The sequence below is a fragment of the Cladophialophora yegresii genome, assembly GCF_000585515.1.
Source record: "Cladophialophora yegresii CBS 114405 chromosome Unknown aczIN-supercont1.2, whole genome shotgun sequence".
NCBI classification, from domain to species: Eukaryota; Fungi; Ascomycota; class Eurotiomycetes; order Chaetothyriales; family Herpotrichiellaceae; genus Cladophialophora; species Cladophialophora yegresii.
This window is the reverse complement of record NW_006913046.1, coordinates 389728-404835: the sequence shown is the minus strand read 5'-3', so window position 1 is coordinate 404835 and position 15108 is coordinate 389728. Positions and strand designations below refer to the sequence as shown.

The 15108-nt window shown below is 56.5% G+C and overlaps 6 protein-coding genes across 6 annotated transcripts; 3 read left to right on the top strand and 3 right to left on the bottom strand.

The window, feature by feature from the left end:
- Positions 1-256: 256 nt before the first annotated feature.
- A1O7_02059 (uncharacterized protein) lies at positions 257-733 on the top strand (the record flags this gene model as incomplete). Its single annotated transcript, XM_007756094.1, has 1 exon — positions 257-733. The coding sequence occupies one exon, from the start codon at positions 257-259 to the stop codon at positions 731-733; it is 477 nt and encodes a 158-aa protein (XP_007754284.1).
- A 472-nt stretch (positions 734-1205) lies between these two features.
- On the top strand, positions 1206-5033 carry A1O7_02058 (uncharacterized protein; the record flags this gene model as incomplete). The annotated part of the gene is made up of 2 exons (XM_007756093.1): positions 1206-4733; positions 4821-5033. 2 exons carry the CDS (start codon positions 1206-1208, stop codon positions 5031-5033), a joined length of 3741 nt encoding a protein of 1246 aa, XP_007754283.1.
- Positions 5034-7420: 2387 nt separating this feature from the next.
- On the bottom strand, positions 7421-8710 carry A1O7_02057 (uncharacterized protein; the record flags this gene model as incomplete). The annotated part of the gene is made up of 1 exon (XM_007756092.1): positions 7421-8710. One exon carries the CDS (start codon positions 8708-8710, stop codon positions 7421-7423), a length of 1290 nt encoding a protein of 429 aa, XP_007754282.1.
- Positions 8711-9302: 592 nt separating this feature from the next.
- A1O7_02056 (uncharacterized protein) lies at positions 9303-11360 on the bottom strand (the record flags this gene model as incomplete). Its single annotated transcript, XM_007756091.1, has 3 exons — positions 9303-9790; positions 9861-10898; positions 10961-11360. The coding sequence occupies 3 exons, from the start codon at positions 11358-11360 to the stop codon at positions 9303-9305; spliced, it is 1926 nt and encodes a 641-aa protein (XP_007754281.1).
- Positions 11361-11832: 472 nt separating this feature from the next.
- On the top strand, positions 11833-12858 carry A1O7_02055 (uncharacterized protein; the record flags this gene model as incomplete). Its single annotated transcript, XM_007756090.1, has 1 exon — positions 11833-12858. The coding sequence occupies one exon, from the start codon at positions 11833-11835 to the stop codon at positions 12856-12858; it is 1026 nt and encodes a 341-aa protein (XP_007754280.1).
- A 325-nt stretch (positions 12859-13183) lies between these two features.
- Positions 13184-15063, bottom strand: A1O7_02054 (uncharacterized protein; the record flags this gene model as incomplete). Its single annotated transcript, XM_007756089.1, has 7 exons — positions 13184-13348; positions 13441-13876; positions 13948-14274; positions 14339-14403; positions 14452-14639; positions 14705-14850; positions 14903-15063. 7 exons carry the CDS (start codon positions 15061-15063, stop codon positions 13184-13186), a joined length of 1488 nt encoding a protein of 495 aa, XP_007754279.1.
- Between the last annotated feature and the right edge of the window lie 45 nt (positions 15064-15108).

Sequence of the window (15108 nt, the reverse complement as noted above, 5' to 3'; positions counted from 1 at the left end):
CGCGGAGTTCTGGTGCTATGGCGACTGAGCGGAGCCTCCTGTCTACATTTGAATACGTCGAAATGTCAAGCAGCCCAGAGCTTGGAGCTCAAAAGGTGCTCCTACCGCCCACCCCGGCCCTGTGCTATCTTCTAAAATATGCCTGGCAGCCTTGAGCAATTAAGACCACATCAGTCTGACACTATTGTCTTAACACGCTCCAGGGATACTTCTCGCCCGTATCCAAAGCGTCAAGTCAGCCGAGCCACACATTCCAATGCCAGCACAAGCACTCACTTCGGTCGCCATCGACGCCCCTGCCCGTCAAGTCTGGGATGTCCTTATCGACTTCGACCATTGGCCGGACTGGAATACATGGTTCATAGCCATGCACGCGCACTCAACGTCACCACAACTGGGAACGCAGGTCACGTTCACAAATCGCATGTCCGACAAGGCCAAGCCAGGCACATACACCGCACGCATCACGACCTGGAAGCCAGAGGCCCATGAATTCGCATGGAAAGGGGGTCCACTGCCTGAAATGATGGGATGGTTGCTTATGGGGAACCATTCATTCAGACTCGTTGAGCAAGACGGGGGGAAGAGAACAATGTTCCATCACGGTGAGCGCGTGGAAGGCATGCTTGGGGTGTTTGTGCCGCGGGAAATGGTCAAAGATTTGGTCAACATGTTGGAGAAGTTTAATGGAGAATTGAAGAGACGGGTCGAGGGAGGTGTGAAGGTGGTTTGACAGTGTGCTACGGCCCATCTATACGTTATGATTTCCGACTGAAGCTGGCCCTTGGGACCACCAGCTACTCTGCCGCTAGTATTCCTCTCTGTCTGGTGGTATGTTGATCTTTACAGCAGGCCAACGTCTTTTCAAGTCGCTGTGGTTCGTTCCATGCAGGGGCCAGATGTATCATTGTGATGTGGCTTTTTGATTGCTCCCCTAGCTCCCCACGCCATTGCTTTTGAAAATCAACAAACGCTCACAAACAGCTTACAGGTCGCCATACCCAACGCTCAACCAACAGGACCAGCAGCGGGTGCAACACAAAGACGGCTTGCTTCTGCGACAAACGCAACTAGGCTAACGGATCAATCTTTCCAGGACCGACCACTGCGCTCTGATTTAATGCGTACGTTCTCCAGGCGAGCGATCTTCTCTTTCCTTTTCTTACCATCATCATCTCCCTACAACTTATTCTGCTTCGCCTAACATGGACAGCAACAATCGAGATACCTCACAGCCTCCTCGCGGCTCTGGCCGTGGGAGAGGCCCAGGTGGCGGCAGGGGTGACCAACAACGAAGTCGTGGCGGCAGTCGTGGCAGCAGCTGGTCGACCAATCAACGCCGCGGTAGCAATGCTCGCATTGGCTCTGGACAAGGTCAACATTTCGGCCGGGCAGGCACCATCCACCAACGAGACAGCAGCAACTCTGGCTATGGTCGTGGACAACAGAATTTCCAAGGTCAAGGCAACGTTCCTTCCCTTGATGCTCGAGCCCGCCCTTTCGTTCCCGGTCACAGCAATCCTCAGAACCAAACCCCCAGCGGCCCCCACCGTAGCAGCAATATAGGCCTGCCTCATGGTCCTGGTAGCCGGCAAGACCCTCCCAACGACGGTTCTGGCCGCGGTCGTGGTCTCGGTCGTGGTCGCAGCCCAGCTGGCGATCAGCGCTCTACCAGCTACCAGCCTCTGGGACCTTTCGAGAATCGCCGCTCCAGCGCCTACGGTTACCAACAGGGTCAGCAGGACAGCCGAGGTTCCAGTTCTTACAATCGTGGCAGGGGTGGTTCCTGGAGCCGCGGCAGTGCAGTCCGGCAAGGATCGAAGACATTGACTGACGGCCAAGCGCCTCAGGGCCAACCACAACTCCCATATGGACAAGTGACACACTTGCTCGCAAACTACTTTCGCATCACTGTCGGTGGCATCAGGACGCTCTACCAGTATGACATATCAATCGTCCAAGTGGACAAAGACGGTAAGCCTGTCGAGGAGAAGGACAGTGGAAGGGGCACACAAGGGGCCACGCAGCAACCTGGGACCACGAATAACCAAGGGAAGAAGAAGCGAATTGGGATACCTGGCTTGAAGAAGAGGAGATTGATTGCTATGGCGCTACAAAAATCGCAACAGGCCCGATACTTTGGTCCAAAGGTCGCAATCGCGACGGATTACCACCGGAAACTCATCGCTGAGGCCAGGTTGAACTTTTTGGACGAGGCCACGCAAAGCAGAGTCGAGATTGACGAAACACATGGTCGTCAATGCACCATCCACATTGTCTACGCCGATGAATTTTACTCTCGTGAAGACACTCGAGAACCAGACACTCAGGAACCAGACGACCGGGAACGATACGCAGTGACTATCTCTGGACCCGTCGAGCTTCCTTTGGAAACCTTCCTCGGCCGTCTCCACCCGACGGCGCCTCGTACCGATGCGGCAGCAGAAGCCCTCAAGGAGCCTGTCCTCGATGCCCTCAATGTCATCTTCAGCTACCGCCCCTTCCAACAATGCTTCAGAGCTGACCCGGATGTTTTGCCTAACATGTCCACGACCAATGGGAAGAGATTCTTCGGAATTCCCACTGAACCCCGTGTTGGTACCACGACATCCACGGGTCCAACGCTGGCAGATGGGAATAGCAGCGGTGGTGGCGGGCTCGACAGTGTTCCTGGTTTTGCCAGAAGTGTGCGAGCAGTGCGCTCGACCGACGTCAAGCTGCTCCTGAACGTCCACTCGGTGACGTCTCTTTTCTACCACCCTACTCGTGTTCAGGATCTTATTGACCTCTGGATGGTCAAACATAGACAGCCTCGGACTCGGACTGACTTTGACGAGTTAGCCGACTTCCTCACAAATCTCTCTGTCAGGACTCTCCATCATGGATTCTTCCATAGAGTTACTGAGCTGCCGGGGTGCCATGAGAATGGGCGTCGCGTGCTTCCTACAGTCCGGAACACGGCAATGAGGCCCCAAGATCGAGAGCGTCCTGGCATGACGGTGGCGGAGTACTTCTCGCATCATCATGGGATTCAGTACCCGGATGACGGCGAAGACACCTACGTTGTCACTGTTGGAGAAGAAGCCGCTGCGCAAACCATCCCAGCTGATCGCCTGACGGTGATGCCAGGCCAGCGGTACACGAATCCTAAAGAACTTCCGTTCGGCGCAACCAGGCGTCCCAATGACAATCGAGATCGTGTTCTAGGCACCGGCAGAGACATTTTCTTCGGCAATACTCCAGACACAAAAGGTGCAGTCCAGTTCGGATTCGATCTCGCAAAAGAGCTCTTGCGGGTCACGTTCATCCAGCTCAGCTTACCAAGAGTACAGTACCGCAACTCTTTCAATCCAGAGCTTCTCGTAACTCTTCCGCGTGACCAAGGACCTTCAGACGGCAGTTGGAATCTGTTAGGCCAGCACTTCATACGCACGTCGCCTGGTCCGCGACGGTGGACCTACCTCGCAATCCAGGAGCACAACGGCCGAAGATTTGATTTACGTGAAGGTAACCGGTTCCAAACGGGCCTCCAGAATGCTCTTAACGATGCTGGAATGTCCAATTTTATCTTCAGAGACTGGCCGAATTACTTGCTGACACTTCCAGACTTCGACACTTTCCCAAGGAAGCGACGCTTCGACAAGTTGTGCGGCAGCGTCAGACAGAAATTCCTGGAGTTCGAGGGCGAGGTTGATATCCTGCTCGTCATCCTGCCGGACCAAAAGGTCGACACCTACAGCGCCGTTAAGATCGCAGGGGACCAGATCCTGGGCATACCCACGGTGTGCTCCATCTTGAAGAAGGGCAGATTCAGCTCCAACGGGACGCTCAACAAGAACTTCGCTGCCAATTTGACCATGAAGATGAATTTGAAAACGAGCACGACCTCCGTGAACCACCAACTCGCTGATCGGGCTCCGATACTTACGGCAAAGACCATGATCATTGGTATCGATGTCACGCATAAACCTTCGACGGCTCTTAAAGGTGCACCTAGTATCGCCGCCGTGGTCGGCAGTGTTGATGACCAGTTCGCGCAATGGCCTGTGAGTCTGCGTCTCAATCCTGTCCAGGACGTGGAAGAAAGTGAGGTTCGCCCAGAGGAGGATGACGACGGCCTGGGGAAAGGCAAAGGCAAGGCCGAGACAATCGACAAGTCGAAGCGGTCCGACACGACCGCGACCGACGCCCCTAAACAAGCCAGAGAGAAAGTCCTCGAGCTCGAGGCCATGGTGTTCGAACGACTTCTCGACTACTGGGAGCACAACCACGACATGCCCGACCAGATCATCATCTACAGGGACGGCCTCTCCGAGGGACAATTTGACATGTGCAGGAATGAAGAACTCCCCAAGATCAAGCGCGCCATCGAAAACTTGAAACGCCACCGCCACGAGGGACACGTCAAGAAGAACGGAGGCGACGCCGCAGAGCTCCCAGATGCAGCCACCGCAGTCATCCTAGTCTGCGCCGTGAAGAGAAACCATACCCGCTTCTTCCCGGCAGACAGCACCATCAAGAACGACAGTGTTTACTGTGGTGGCGTGGATAAAGAGGGATATTACAACTACAACCCCCGTCCCGGCACGCTGATCGAGGACGGGGTCACCTACGGCGATGGCCAGGACTTCTTCCTCATCAGCCAAAAGGCCATTATCGGCACGGCCAGGCCGACGCACTACGTGATCCTGGGGAACGAGACCAAGCACACGCGCAGAGAGATTGCAGAAATGGTAAGTCGAAGTTTTGAATTCTGACCTTTTGGTGGGTGTTGAGTGATGGGTGTGCTGCCGTACTGACCGTTCAATCATCTTGCGCAGACCCACAACCTATGTTTCCTCTTTGGCCGCTCGACACGCTCTGTCGGCGTGTGTCCGCCCGTCTATTATGCCGACCTGGCAGCCGGTCGCGCTCGATGCTATGCCCGTAAGATCTACAATGCGCCGGACCGGAGAGTCCGATACGACGACAGCATACATCGGCCCGAGCTGCAGGTCCACGACAACCTCAAGAAGAAGATGTTCTACGTGTGAGTGGGAAGTCGTAGGGCTCGTTGGGGTCGAAGGACGCCCTTGCGAGGGGACAGAAGTCAACTTTCCAGAGACTTAGATTTGGATTCGATTTTGACGGGATGGCGGTTAGCGCGGTTCATGTTGTTTCCGTGCGCCATCGTGCGAGTTTGTGTCTTTCTGAACTATCGATAGATCCTGGTACAGACCGTCCGGTCCTTTTGCTTTAGTATGATTGTCACGCATAATACTACGCCTTCGTCACGTTGCGTATACCGCATGCTCGGGTGATGAGCTCACCGCACTGTATAGCTATGGGTCCGTTCATGCCACCCTAAAGCCGCATGGGCCGTCAGAGAAGCCTTGCCCCTTGAACATGTCGATTCAAGATCAGCCCTTCTGATGGTCTTGCTGATATGGAGCTGTGCGAGGTGCCCGGCTCCGGCTCCAGCGTAAGACTCTAGCGGAGGCGTCTACAGGAACTTCGATCAGGAGCACAGGGAGATCTCCGTCACATGGGATGAAGTGTCATAGAGGTCACTCGAATATACCTTGGTCATGTCCAGAACAACTCCACCGTGGGTCCAAGAACAGGTCTCTAGCTGTACCAGCCTGAATATCGCCATGTGACGGTGTCAGGACGTGCGAGCTAGTCAACCGCTGTGCCTGTATTGCTTATACTCCACACTTGTGTTGTTTCGGACGCCTTCCGAGGAAGTGTGAGGGGGGGTAACCAGCGCAATCTCCGTGAGATAGTCTGCAACGACGGAGTCTGTTGTTCCACGTCTTACTGGCACGACGGGCTTACACCGTGGGCTCGATGTTCCTGCCGGCCTGTTCCTCTAGACGCCCCCGCTTGATGTGAATGGATCGTAGGGCGATCGAATCTCAGCATCCATCTGTGTACAGACTAGCATGGATCCAGCACTAAGACCTCAGAGTGAGTTTTGCGCGATGATCCCGTGGGGACATCCATCAGCAGTCATCGTTCTCGCCCGAGACTGCGTCGTGCTGTACAGCAATTTTTCTCGTCTGATAGTGTGTTATGTAGGGGTTCGATGTTCTATATATCTATGGTGATGTCTTCGGACTTCAGCAGTGAGGAATCAGAGTCAGAGCCTTCAACTTGGTCCGTGTACACAACAGAGAAGCCCAGCCAACAAACTCGAGACAGCCCACTCTTTGCCCTTTAACCCCGGAACCTTACCGTTACAACGATGTCTACCAAAGCTTTTATCCGGTTCTTCTGTATATTGTTGATGACGCTAGGAGTGCTATCCAACACTTTAGCCATCGGACTCGCTTGCTGAGGCTGCGCCTACACGAGGTTCGATCTTGTGATCTTCAGGAGACTCTTTCACCAAGCACGACTGTTAACCAAGTCGAGTCGCAGAGATCGCCATCATCAAGCCATAGCCGGAGTAGATACATACTCTGAAGTACTAATCCCAAGCGCCTTGGCCAGTGTGCTGTGCCGGACCAGGACGGACAAAGTTGCTAATCGTGATGTCGAGGCCCAATCCAACAGCTGGGTTCTGCAATCATCGCCTTGGGGGTCCATACTTGTGATATTGAGCGCAGCAATACCTGAGCCCGTTCTTCTCAGACAGCAGTCCGCTGAGCTGTGATGGTTTTGGGGGGAAGCTTGGGCCCGGCTGCTGTGCCACCATCTGGTTGCGGAACTACGAGACGTATGTGGAGGATGTCAATCGTTGCGTCTATGCACGCCGCTGAAACGACTCAGGATTCCCAAGACTTTGAACGAGCTGTCGGACACCTCAAGGACAACCCATTGAGTGGCCCAGCGCGGGAGACGAGAGCGGGCAATTTTCTCAGAGCCTGCTGTTCCGCGATGCGGACGACTTCCTCGTCGGCGTCACACAGGAGTGGCAACGCATGCTCTGGCCGGCAGACGAGTCGACGTATCACTAAGAAGACTTGTCAAGCTTCAGAACAAGTGTGTACGATCTTGGCAAGAAGATGGTGTTGTCAAAGACGTTTTCGGTGTTGCCGACGCTCCGTCTCCCGGGGCTCCCCCAAAGGGGGCGAGTGGGCCGCCTGGGGGAAACAGACGTACGAGAACAATCCGAACATCCAAACTTCGCCGGGTACGGGCCCCGTTACTGCCGATCAGTGTCATGTTCTCTCGTTAAAAAACTGTCATGGTGCTGGAGAAGTGGGAACGGCTGACGAGTTTGGGGAGAGGCGGGATTTACAAGATTGTCACAGGGTGGGAGATGGGATATGTATGGCATTACTTCATTGGCAATTCTTTGGGGGGCCATGGTTGGCACAACGGCAATCCGTGTAGTGTGGAATAGCTATTGAGCCTGGCTCTGCTGCCCATCCGCAGGAAGGGGAGGCAGGGAATATATGGCATTGGGATTTGTCTGAGTGTCTGTCTCCCGGCTTCATCCGGCCACCATGTTCAGGATCTCCAAGATCTGCGACTTATCCACAATCTTGACCGGGTTGGCCATGGTACAGAAGTCATCGAGACTGTTCACGGCGAGGGCGTCGAAATGCTCGGGGCCAACACCGACGTCCTTCAATGTGCTCGGCATGCCCAGGGCGTCGAAAATGGCCCGCAACGAACTCGACGCGTCGGCCGTGGACTCTTCCAGCCCGGCGTCGGTCAAGACGCGCCTGACCTCATCGCCGCCCTCGCGCCAGATGAGGTCCTTTACGTGCTCCTGCTTCTCGCGCTGCCCGGGCTCGGCGAGATTAAACCTCAACACGGCCGGCAACAGGACGCAGCTAGTGTGACCGTGCCCGACACCCAGCGGACCCAGCTGATGCCCGATCCCATGGCTGCAGCCGCTGAAGATGCGCGGGACGTACATCAGCTTAACGGTGATTCGGCTCGCGGCGACCATGGCGTCGAGCCGGGGTTGGAGCAGGGTCGGGTCGCTCTTCGTCCGGAGCAGGGTCGTCACGAGCGTCGGCAGGGATGTGTCTGCGGCGGTCCGGACGATCGCGGGTAAGTCCTTAGTGCAGAGTGCCTCGACGCAGTGGTCGATGGCGCGCACGCCGGTCGAGAGCCAGACCCATTCGGGCGTCGTGGTGGTCAACGCGGGATCGAGGATGACCAGGCGCGCGTACGTCTTGTCGTGCTTCATCACGGGCTTATGGTGCGTCGTCGGGTTGGCGGACCCGGCGAGCGACGAGTATTCGCCGGCCGAGAGGGTCGTGGGGATGAACACCATAGGCACGGTCGGGTCGTGGCCCTGGCCGGTGCGGTTGCGGACGTGCGCGGCCGCGCCCCCTGCGCCTTTATCCTCGTCGGACGAGGCCAGAATCTTTTCGAGGTCGGCAACCTTGCCGACCCCGTTCGCCAGCGCATACACAATCACTTTGGCCCCGTCGGCGAGCGAGCCGCCGCCCAGCGTGACCAGCAGGTCCGGGTTAAGTGCGCGCATGTCGTTGATGATCGGGACCAGGTCGTCCCAGGGCGAGTGCGGCCGGATGCCGCGCCATGTCTTGACGTGGCGTGGCCCCAGGGCCTTTTCGAGATCCGACACAAACGATGTCTTGTGCGAGAGTGTCGTCGACGCGATGATGTACACTCGTTTCGCGTCGAAGGTGCCTTCGACGTGCCGCGCACAGGCGTCGGTGTAGTTCAGTCCATACGAGATATATGTCGGCGAAGGGTTAGGCACATCGGGATAGACGAGACGGTATGTCTCTTGTGGCTTGATCATGTTGTCCGCGTGTCGTCTTTTGAGGAGGGCAGGAAGAGGATTGGAGGTGGGTGATGTTGTGTGATTTCTCGCCCACCGTTCACATGTCTAAAATAAACACCTACTAGTAGTGGTCTCTCCAGAATCTAGTGTACGGAGTTAAGAAGTGTAACGGGCCCCAATTGGGAGGCCACCGGCAGGGACAGCCGTTGAGATTAGCGAAGAAGAGCAAGACGGGCGGCGGGTTCGGCAATGGGGCGAGCGAGCAGGGGGAGTTAAGGGGGGGTGGGTGCGGGGGAATTACGGGGAAATAACCGGGTCTACGGGGGTGCGAGGCGGTGGGACGAGGCTATTGTGCTGTGCATTACCGAATGCCGACTGTCGTCAATCCACTCCAAGACCCTACGGCATTTGTCTCACCAGTTTCAATGCCCCCAGACGAGCCAGAGTCTAATTAGCTTGTGTGAGGTCTCTCGTACCGGTCCCTCTATCTCCTGTCATGAGTTTTTGTGTGACAGCACGTCCCATTGCCGCTCGTCCGATTCCTCTATGGCCGTCACAGATTTCTCCACACCTCGTCCTGATGTAAAATCCCAAGAAAAGCCGGCCTCGCTCAATAGTAGAGGTACTTCCAATTCGTGTCCGTCACAAACCAAGTATCGTCCAGATCATCCAGATCCCCTTCCTCGGGATTCCACCCTTCGACCGTCCCCGGGTCGTAAATGCCCATCTCCCGGCGCGAGAACCCATTGCCCAAATAGGCAAAGCGATTGTCCTCTTCGTAGTCGTAGTCGAAATCTTCAAACTTGGGTCTCTCCATCATGTGGAACCAATGCACCCGACTCCCCGGGTGGATCGCGGTCACGGGCCCGCTCACTTGGCCACCTTTGAACCAAGAGCGACATTGGGCGGCCCAGGTCGTGCGAGGCATGAAGTGATGGACGTGGGTCATGAAGTCGTTGCAGGCCGACTGTTTGACGTCGATGGCCCGAATGCCTTCCGTCTGGGCCTTGGTGATCATTTGAAGCAGATACTTGGAGCAGTGCTCCGTCACCGCGAGGACGGATCCGTGGGCGATAGGAGCATTAGGTCCGAGAAGAACTGCCGTCGGCGAGTTAGTGCAAGGCACGGAAGTGAATTGTAACGGGATCGATGGTGCACGTGAACCTACCGAAGTAATTGGGGAACTTGGGAATACATGTCGACAAGTAAGCGAAAGGGATGTTGGGTTTCGACCAGACGTCCTTCAAGCTGATACCGTCGCGGCCAGTGATCGGGAATCGAGGGGTAAACGAGACGTCGAATCCAGTGGCGCACACAATGGCGTCCACCTCGATATGCTCGCCGCTCTCCAGTCGAATGCCTTTCTCGTCGACCCGTTGAATTTTTGCGTTCGTAATCACCCTCACATTGGGCTGGGAAAATGATTCCAGATACCCCAAGCCTGGAGTGATCCGGCGACAGCCGACAGGAAAGTCGGGGATGATCTCCTTCGCGTACCGCGCCGCGGCCTCGGGTCCCAGTCGGTCGAGCATGGCCTGGTAGTTGGCTTGCGTAGAATCTCGTTGTTTCTGGCTGTTCTGCAGCAGGAGAGGGAATCGCTTGTTCGTCTCCCGCTCAATCTCGATTCGAAACCGGAGGTAGACTTCTGGGTCGTTTCGGAAACTCTCCTTTTGCTCATCCGAGAAGATATCGGGCATGGGCCGTCCTAACAAGGCCGCATACCGTGCGGGTGCCGAGGGCGTGACCCACGTCGCCGAACGGACCAGATGGACCAGTTCCTTGACACGGGGCTGCATGGTGGGCACGATTTGAATGCCCGACGACCCGTTCCCCAGCACTGCAACTTTCAAGCCTTCATAGTCCCAGTCCATCGGCCAGTTCGCACTGTGAACCAGCCGGCCTCTGAAGTCGTGTAATCCGGGGACGTCTGGCCACTTCCAATTGTTGAGAATCCCGCCGGCGTTGACGAAAAAGTCGCACGTGTCTTCAAAGGTCTCGTTCGTAAGGTGGTTGCGGACACTGATGTGCCATTTGCCGGTGGCCTCCTCCCATCTGCTGCCCACGACGTTGTGGCTCAGTTTGAAATATTGCCCCAGGTTGTGCTTGTCCACGCATTTCTGTAGATACGCCCGAATCTCGGACGAAGTCGAGAACATCTCCGTCCAGTCCGGGTTGGGCTCCCATGAGAATTGGTAGTTGTGAGAAGCTGGTGGCGCCTGGTCAGCTCCAGCTCGTGAAACGGGCCGCTTTTCCTTCCCTTCAACTTACGGATGTCACACTTGCAACCCGGATACCGATTCTCATACCACGTCCCTCCGATCGCGGGGTTCTTCTCATAGACCACGAGTTCGGTCTTCTTCAATCGCTGTTGAACCTGATACGCCAAATTGACACCGCTGGCACCAGCACCCAAACAGATGATTCGGATCGGACGGATCCATCCCAATGGCCGCTCCTTGACCTGATATTGTATCGAGATGTCCAGCCGTGGGATTTGGGGCGGCGTAGTCGAGGGATGGCAGTCTGGACCCGCTATCGAATCGTCATGATTCGTGACTTCGATCTCGGTCACCTTCTGACCATTCAACTTGTACTCTGAGGACAGGTGCTTGCCCACGTCCGACTCCAGGACAGCAATGCCCTCAGGAATGACGGCGGAAGGAGACATTGAGACTACGGGTCTAGCTCAGTCAACACCTGCCAACGATGCTTATTGCTCGGTCTGCGCCGGGACTCTGCTTCTCGAGGAACACCGTCGATGGAATGGTTAAGAGGCATGGCTGACGGGTACGACATCTTCGGTGGGATCTCCAGACAGTCACCCACTTCGGCTTTGCGCCTCAGCTGCTGGTGGTAGGAAGTGGACATCCTCCGCCGGGGCTGGGCATCCAGACCGACGATAGCCGGTTGCCGAAGCGCGAGGCATGCCAACGCCGTCCTGTCCCACTGACGGGCAGCTTGCCGATTGCCGGCTGCCGAAGACGAGGGGATCACCAGGGGTGTGTTTGTCATTTCCAGTAATGACGGGCTGATGGTGCCAATGCGTATGAAGCGAGATTGAGGATGTGAGACGTTCGAGTCGGACCCTTCTCTGGACCGAGAAGAGACGTGGACGTTCAAAGGCCCTTCCGCTCACGGCGATGGCCACACCGTTCGCGCTGGACGCCGACTTCGAGGCATGCCTGAAAGCCAACGGGCTCGAAGAGTTCGTTGGCGGACCCCCGCTCCCGCCCGGCGACGTCGATCAGCGCCGGAAACGGCTTAAGAACTTATCGTCGCGAAGACCGCGTCCTACCGTCGACACGAGCGGCGTTGACGTCTCCGACCACTACACTTCCAGCGAGGACGGCCACCGCGTCCTGTTAAGGTGGTACTGTCCTCGTAGTACGGCAGTTAACGGATCGCACACGGCCACTTTATCATCGTCGTCGTCGCCAGCCGTGATTTACATCCACGGCGGCGGGTTAATCTGCAGCACGATTAACGACTACGACGTCCTCGTCGCATCGCTCGTGTCAATGACACGGACCCCATTCCTCGCCGTCGAGTACCGCCTGGCCCCGGAGCACCGGTACCCCGCCGCCCTGCACGACGTGTACGCCGCTCTGGCGTGGCTGCACGCTCGCGCGCACGACCTGCACGTCGACCGGACCCGGATCGCGATCATGGGGAGCAGTGCGGGCGCGGGACTCGGGGCGGCCACGGCGATATTGGCACGCCGTCGTGGAGGAGGGCTGTCCATCGCGAAACAGATCTTCACGGCGCCGATGATCGACTGTCGCAACGTCGGGCGACATGATCCGAGGCTGGCACCGCTGCTGTCGTGGAACCACGTGGACAATGCGACGGGGTGGTCGTCGTATCTCGGCCACGAGGTACTCGACGGCCACGAGGAGGGCGATGGCATCCCGGACACCGCGTCCCCGTCCCGACTCGTCTCGGCCGAGGGCATGCCTGCATTATACCTGGAAGTCGGGAGTCTCGACATGTTCGTGCAGGAAGGGATCGAGTACGCGTCGAAGCACGTGCGAGCCGGGGTCCCCGTCGAATTACATGTCTATCCCGGTCTACCGCATTCGTACGATTCCCTCGGCGGCCAGTGCCAGCTGGCGCGGATGGCAAAGGTACATCGACTCAGGGCCATTACTTCTCTGCGAGGAGAATAAGGAGACTGGGGACAACTCGGTCCAGCTAGACGGTGTCATGCTAGCTTGCTGCATATCCATATCCTAGTACGAGAGGGAGAGATGAATATAAAACCACGATCAGATAATTATGCCGCCGAATCATACATATAATCGATCCCCTATTTCCACATTCTTCCCAAGCAAGCAGGTTGTGTGCATCGGGCATGCCTCAGACTCATAGTATCGAGCAAGAGACACAGTCAGTCCACGGATCTCCTCCCCTGTTCCCCCTTCACCACAACTCACACAGCCTTCTCCCCTCTTCCCTTCCATCCGCCTGCAGCGGACTCCATATTCCTTGTGATTACCAGGTATAACGGAATCCCACGGCGCCTTCGATGATCTTCTTCCCTGCGTCGGCCTTCTTGTTTGCACGCCAGAGGAAGAACGACGTCAGAACGCTCACAACGAACCCCGCCGTGAGAATGGCAATGATCGCCGCCAGACCAGGTATGTAGTCCGGCGCATCCTATGAAATGAGAGGGAGGATTACGTCAGATACCATTTCCACGGGGTCTTCGATCCAACTGGAGAAAAAAGGGGAGGAATCAATGTACGTACCTGTTGTCGGAACACGAGCGAGGAATATATCGCACCCACGGCGGCAGATCCGACGTGGATGGAGGAAAGCACGGCCCGGGGCCCATCGGTGCGGATGTTGTTGTGACCCCAGGCCACGCAGGTGACGATGTACGCGTTGGTGCCGATCTCGCCGACCCAGATCCCGGCATACCGGGCCACGGGGGACTCGGCGAATCCAACCATGGCGACGCCCGCCAGTCCGATGACGGTGCCAAACCAGCAGACCGGCCCGCGGATGTGCCATTTGTCAGCGTACCTCGAGACGATCAATGTCGTGATCGTGGAGAACACGGCGGGCGGGACGGTCAACATGTACGCCGAGACCAGACTATAGCCCATGCTGTTTCGAAGGATGATGGGGTTGAAGATGATCCAGGTGTAGGACCCGGCGGCGGCGGCCAGGTAGAGGAAAGAACTGATTGTTTGACCAGTCCGTCAGCCCACAAAATCTGCGTATGATCAGGGAAAAAGAATCCGGATACTCACATGCTTATGACATGCCACTGAGAGAACGTGTAGACGATGACCTTCCACGTAATCTTCTCGCCTTCGAACTCCCCACGCTCGGTCATGATTCTTTGCTTGATGAGTTCCTTCTCTGCTGGGGAGAGGAATTTATTGCCACTCGACGACGGCAGGTCGACCACGACGAAGAAGAGGACAAGGGCAATCCCGATCGTGATGGCCCCTTCCACGATGAAGATCCATTTCCACCCGTCCACCTCGGGCTCGTCGGCAATTTGAGTCAAGCCGTACGCCAGGGCGTTGGAAAACGATGTGATGACGAACGTGCTTTGGATGAAGTACGACAGCCTGGATTGGCGGTCAGCGAGAAACTTACTATGCCTCCGGAGTGGTAGGGGGCCTTTTCGCTGACCTTCGTTGAATTTCATACTTGCGGTACCAAGAGGTCATCAGGTAGAAGCAACCCGGTAGCAGACCCTGGAAAGACTTAGTCCCCGGTGCAAGATCAGGGGAAGAGGAACTCACCGCCTCGAAGACGCCCAAGAATGCTCTGACAGCAGCAAGAGCTCCCCACGTCTTGACCAGCCCGGAGGCGATGGTCAGGATTCCAAAACACAGGCCCAGAGTCGACAGCCAGATTCGAGGGCCAAACTTCTTCAAAAGGATATTCGAAGGCAGCTCGAACAGGATGTATCCGACAAAGAGAATCATCACTGGAAAAAAATGTCATGAGCTTTTGGGACGGGAGACCTTTCGCGGGGGGCAATGGCTTGCTTACAGGCGACGGAGGCGCGGTTGCCGACATCAAGATGAAGGGCCTCGTCCATACCCGCGATCCGGGCACCACCATAGTTTGTTCGGTCAATCAACGAGAAAGCATAGATGGCGGTGACGACGGGCAAAAGACGCCAGTCAACTTTTCGCCTTGCGTGATGGTCAGCAGGTGGAAAGCACTCCAGCGGCACGACAAACATACATGACCTTCTTCTCGAGGACAGGATCAATCTGCGCGTCGCTATCCACGATGGCGTCGACCTTGTTCTCCTGGACCACGGACCCCCCTGCCTTTCCCATCTCCATGTCGTCTCCCTTCTCGCTGTGGAAGTATTCGACTTTGGTCGGATCTCCACTTGTCATGGTCATACTTCGCGCGGTGCAAGGTCGAGTGATTTTTCGTCAGGA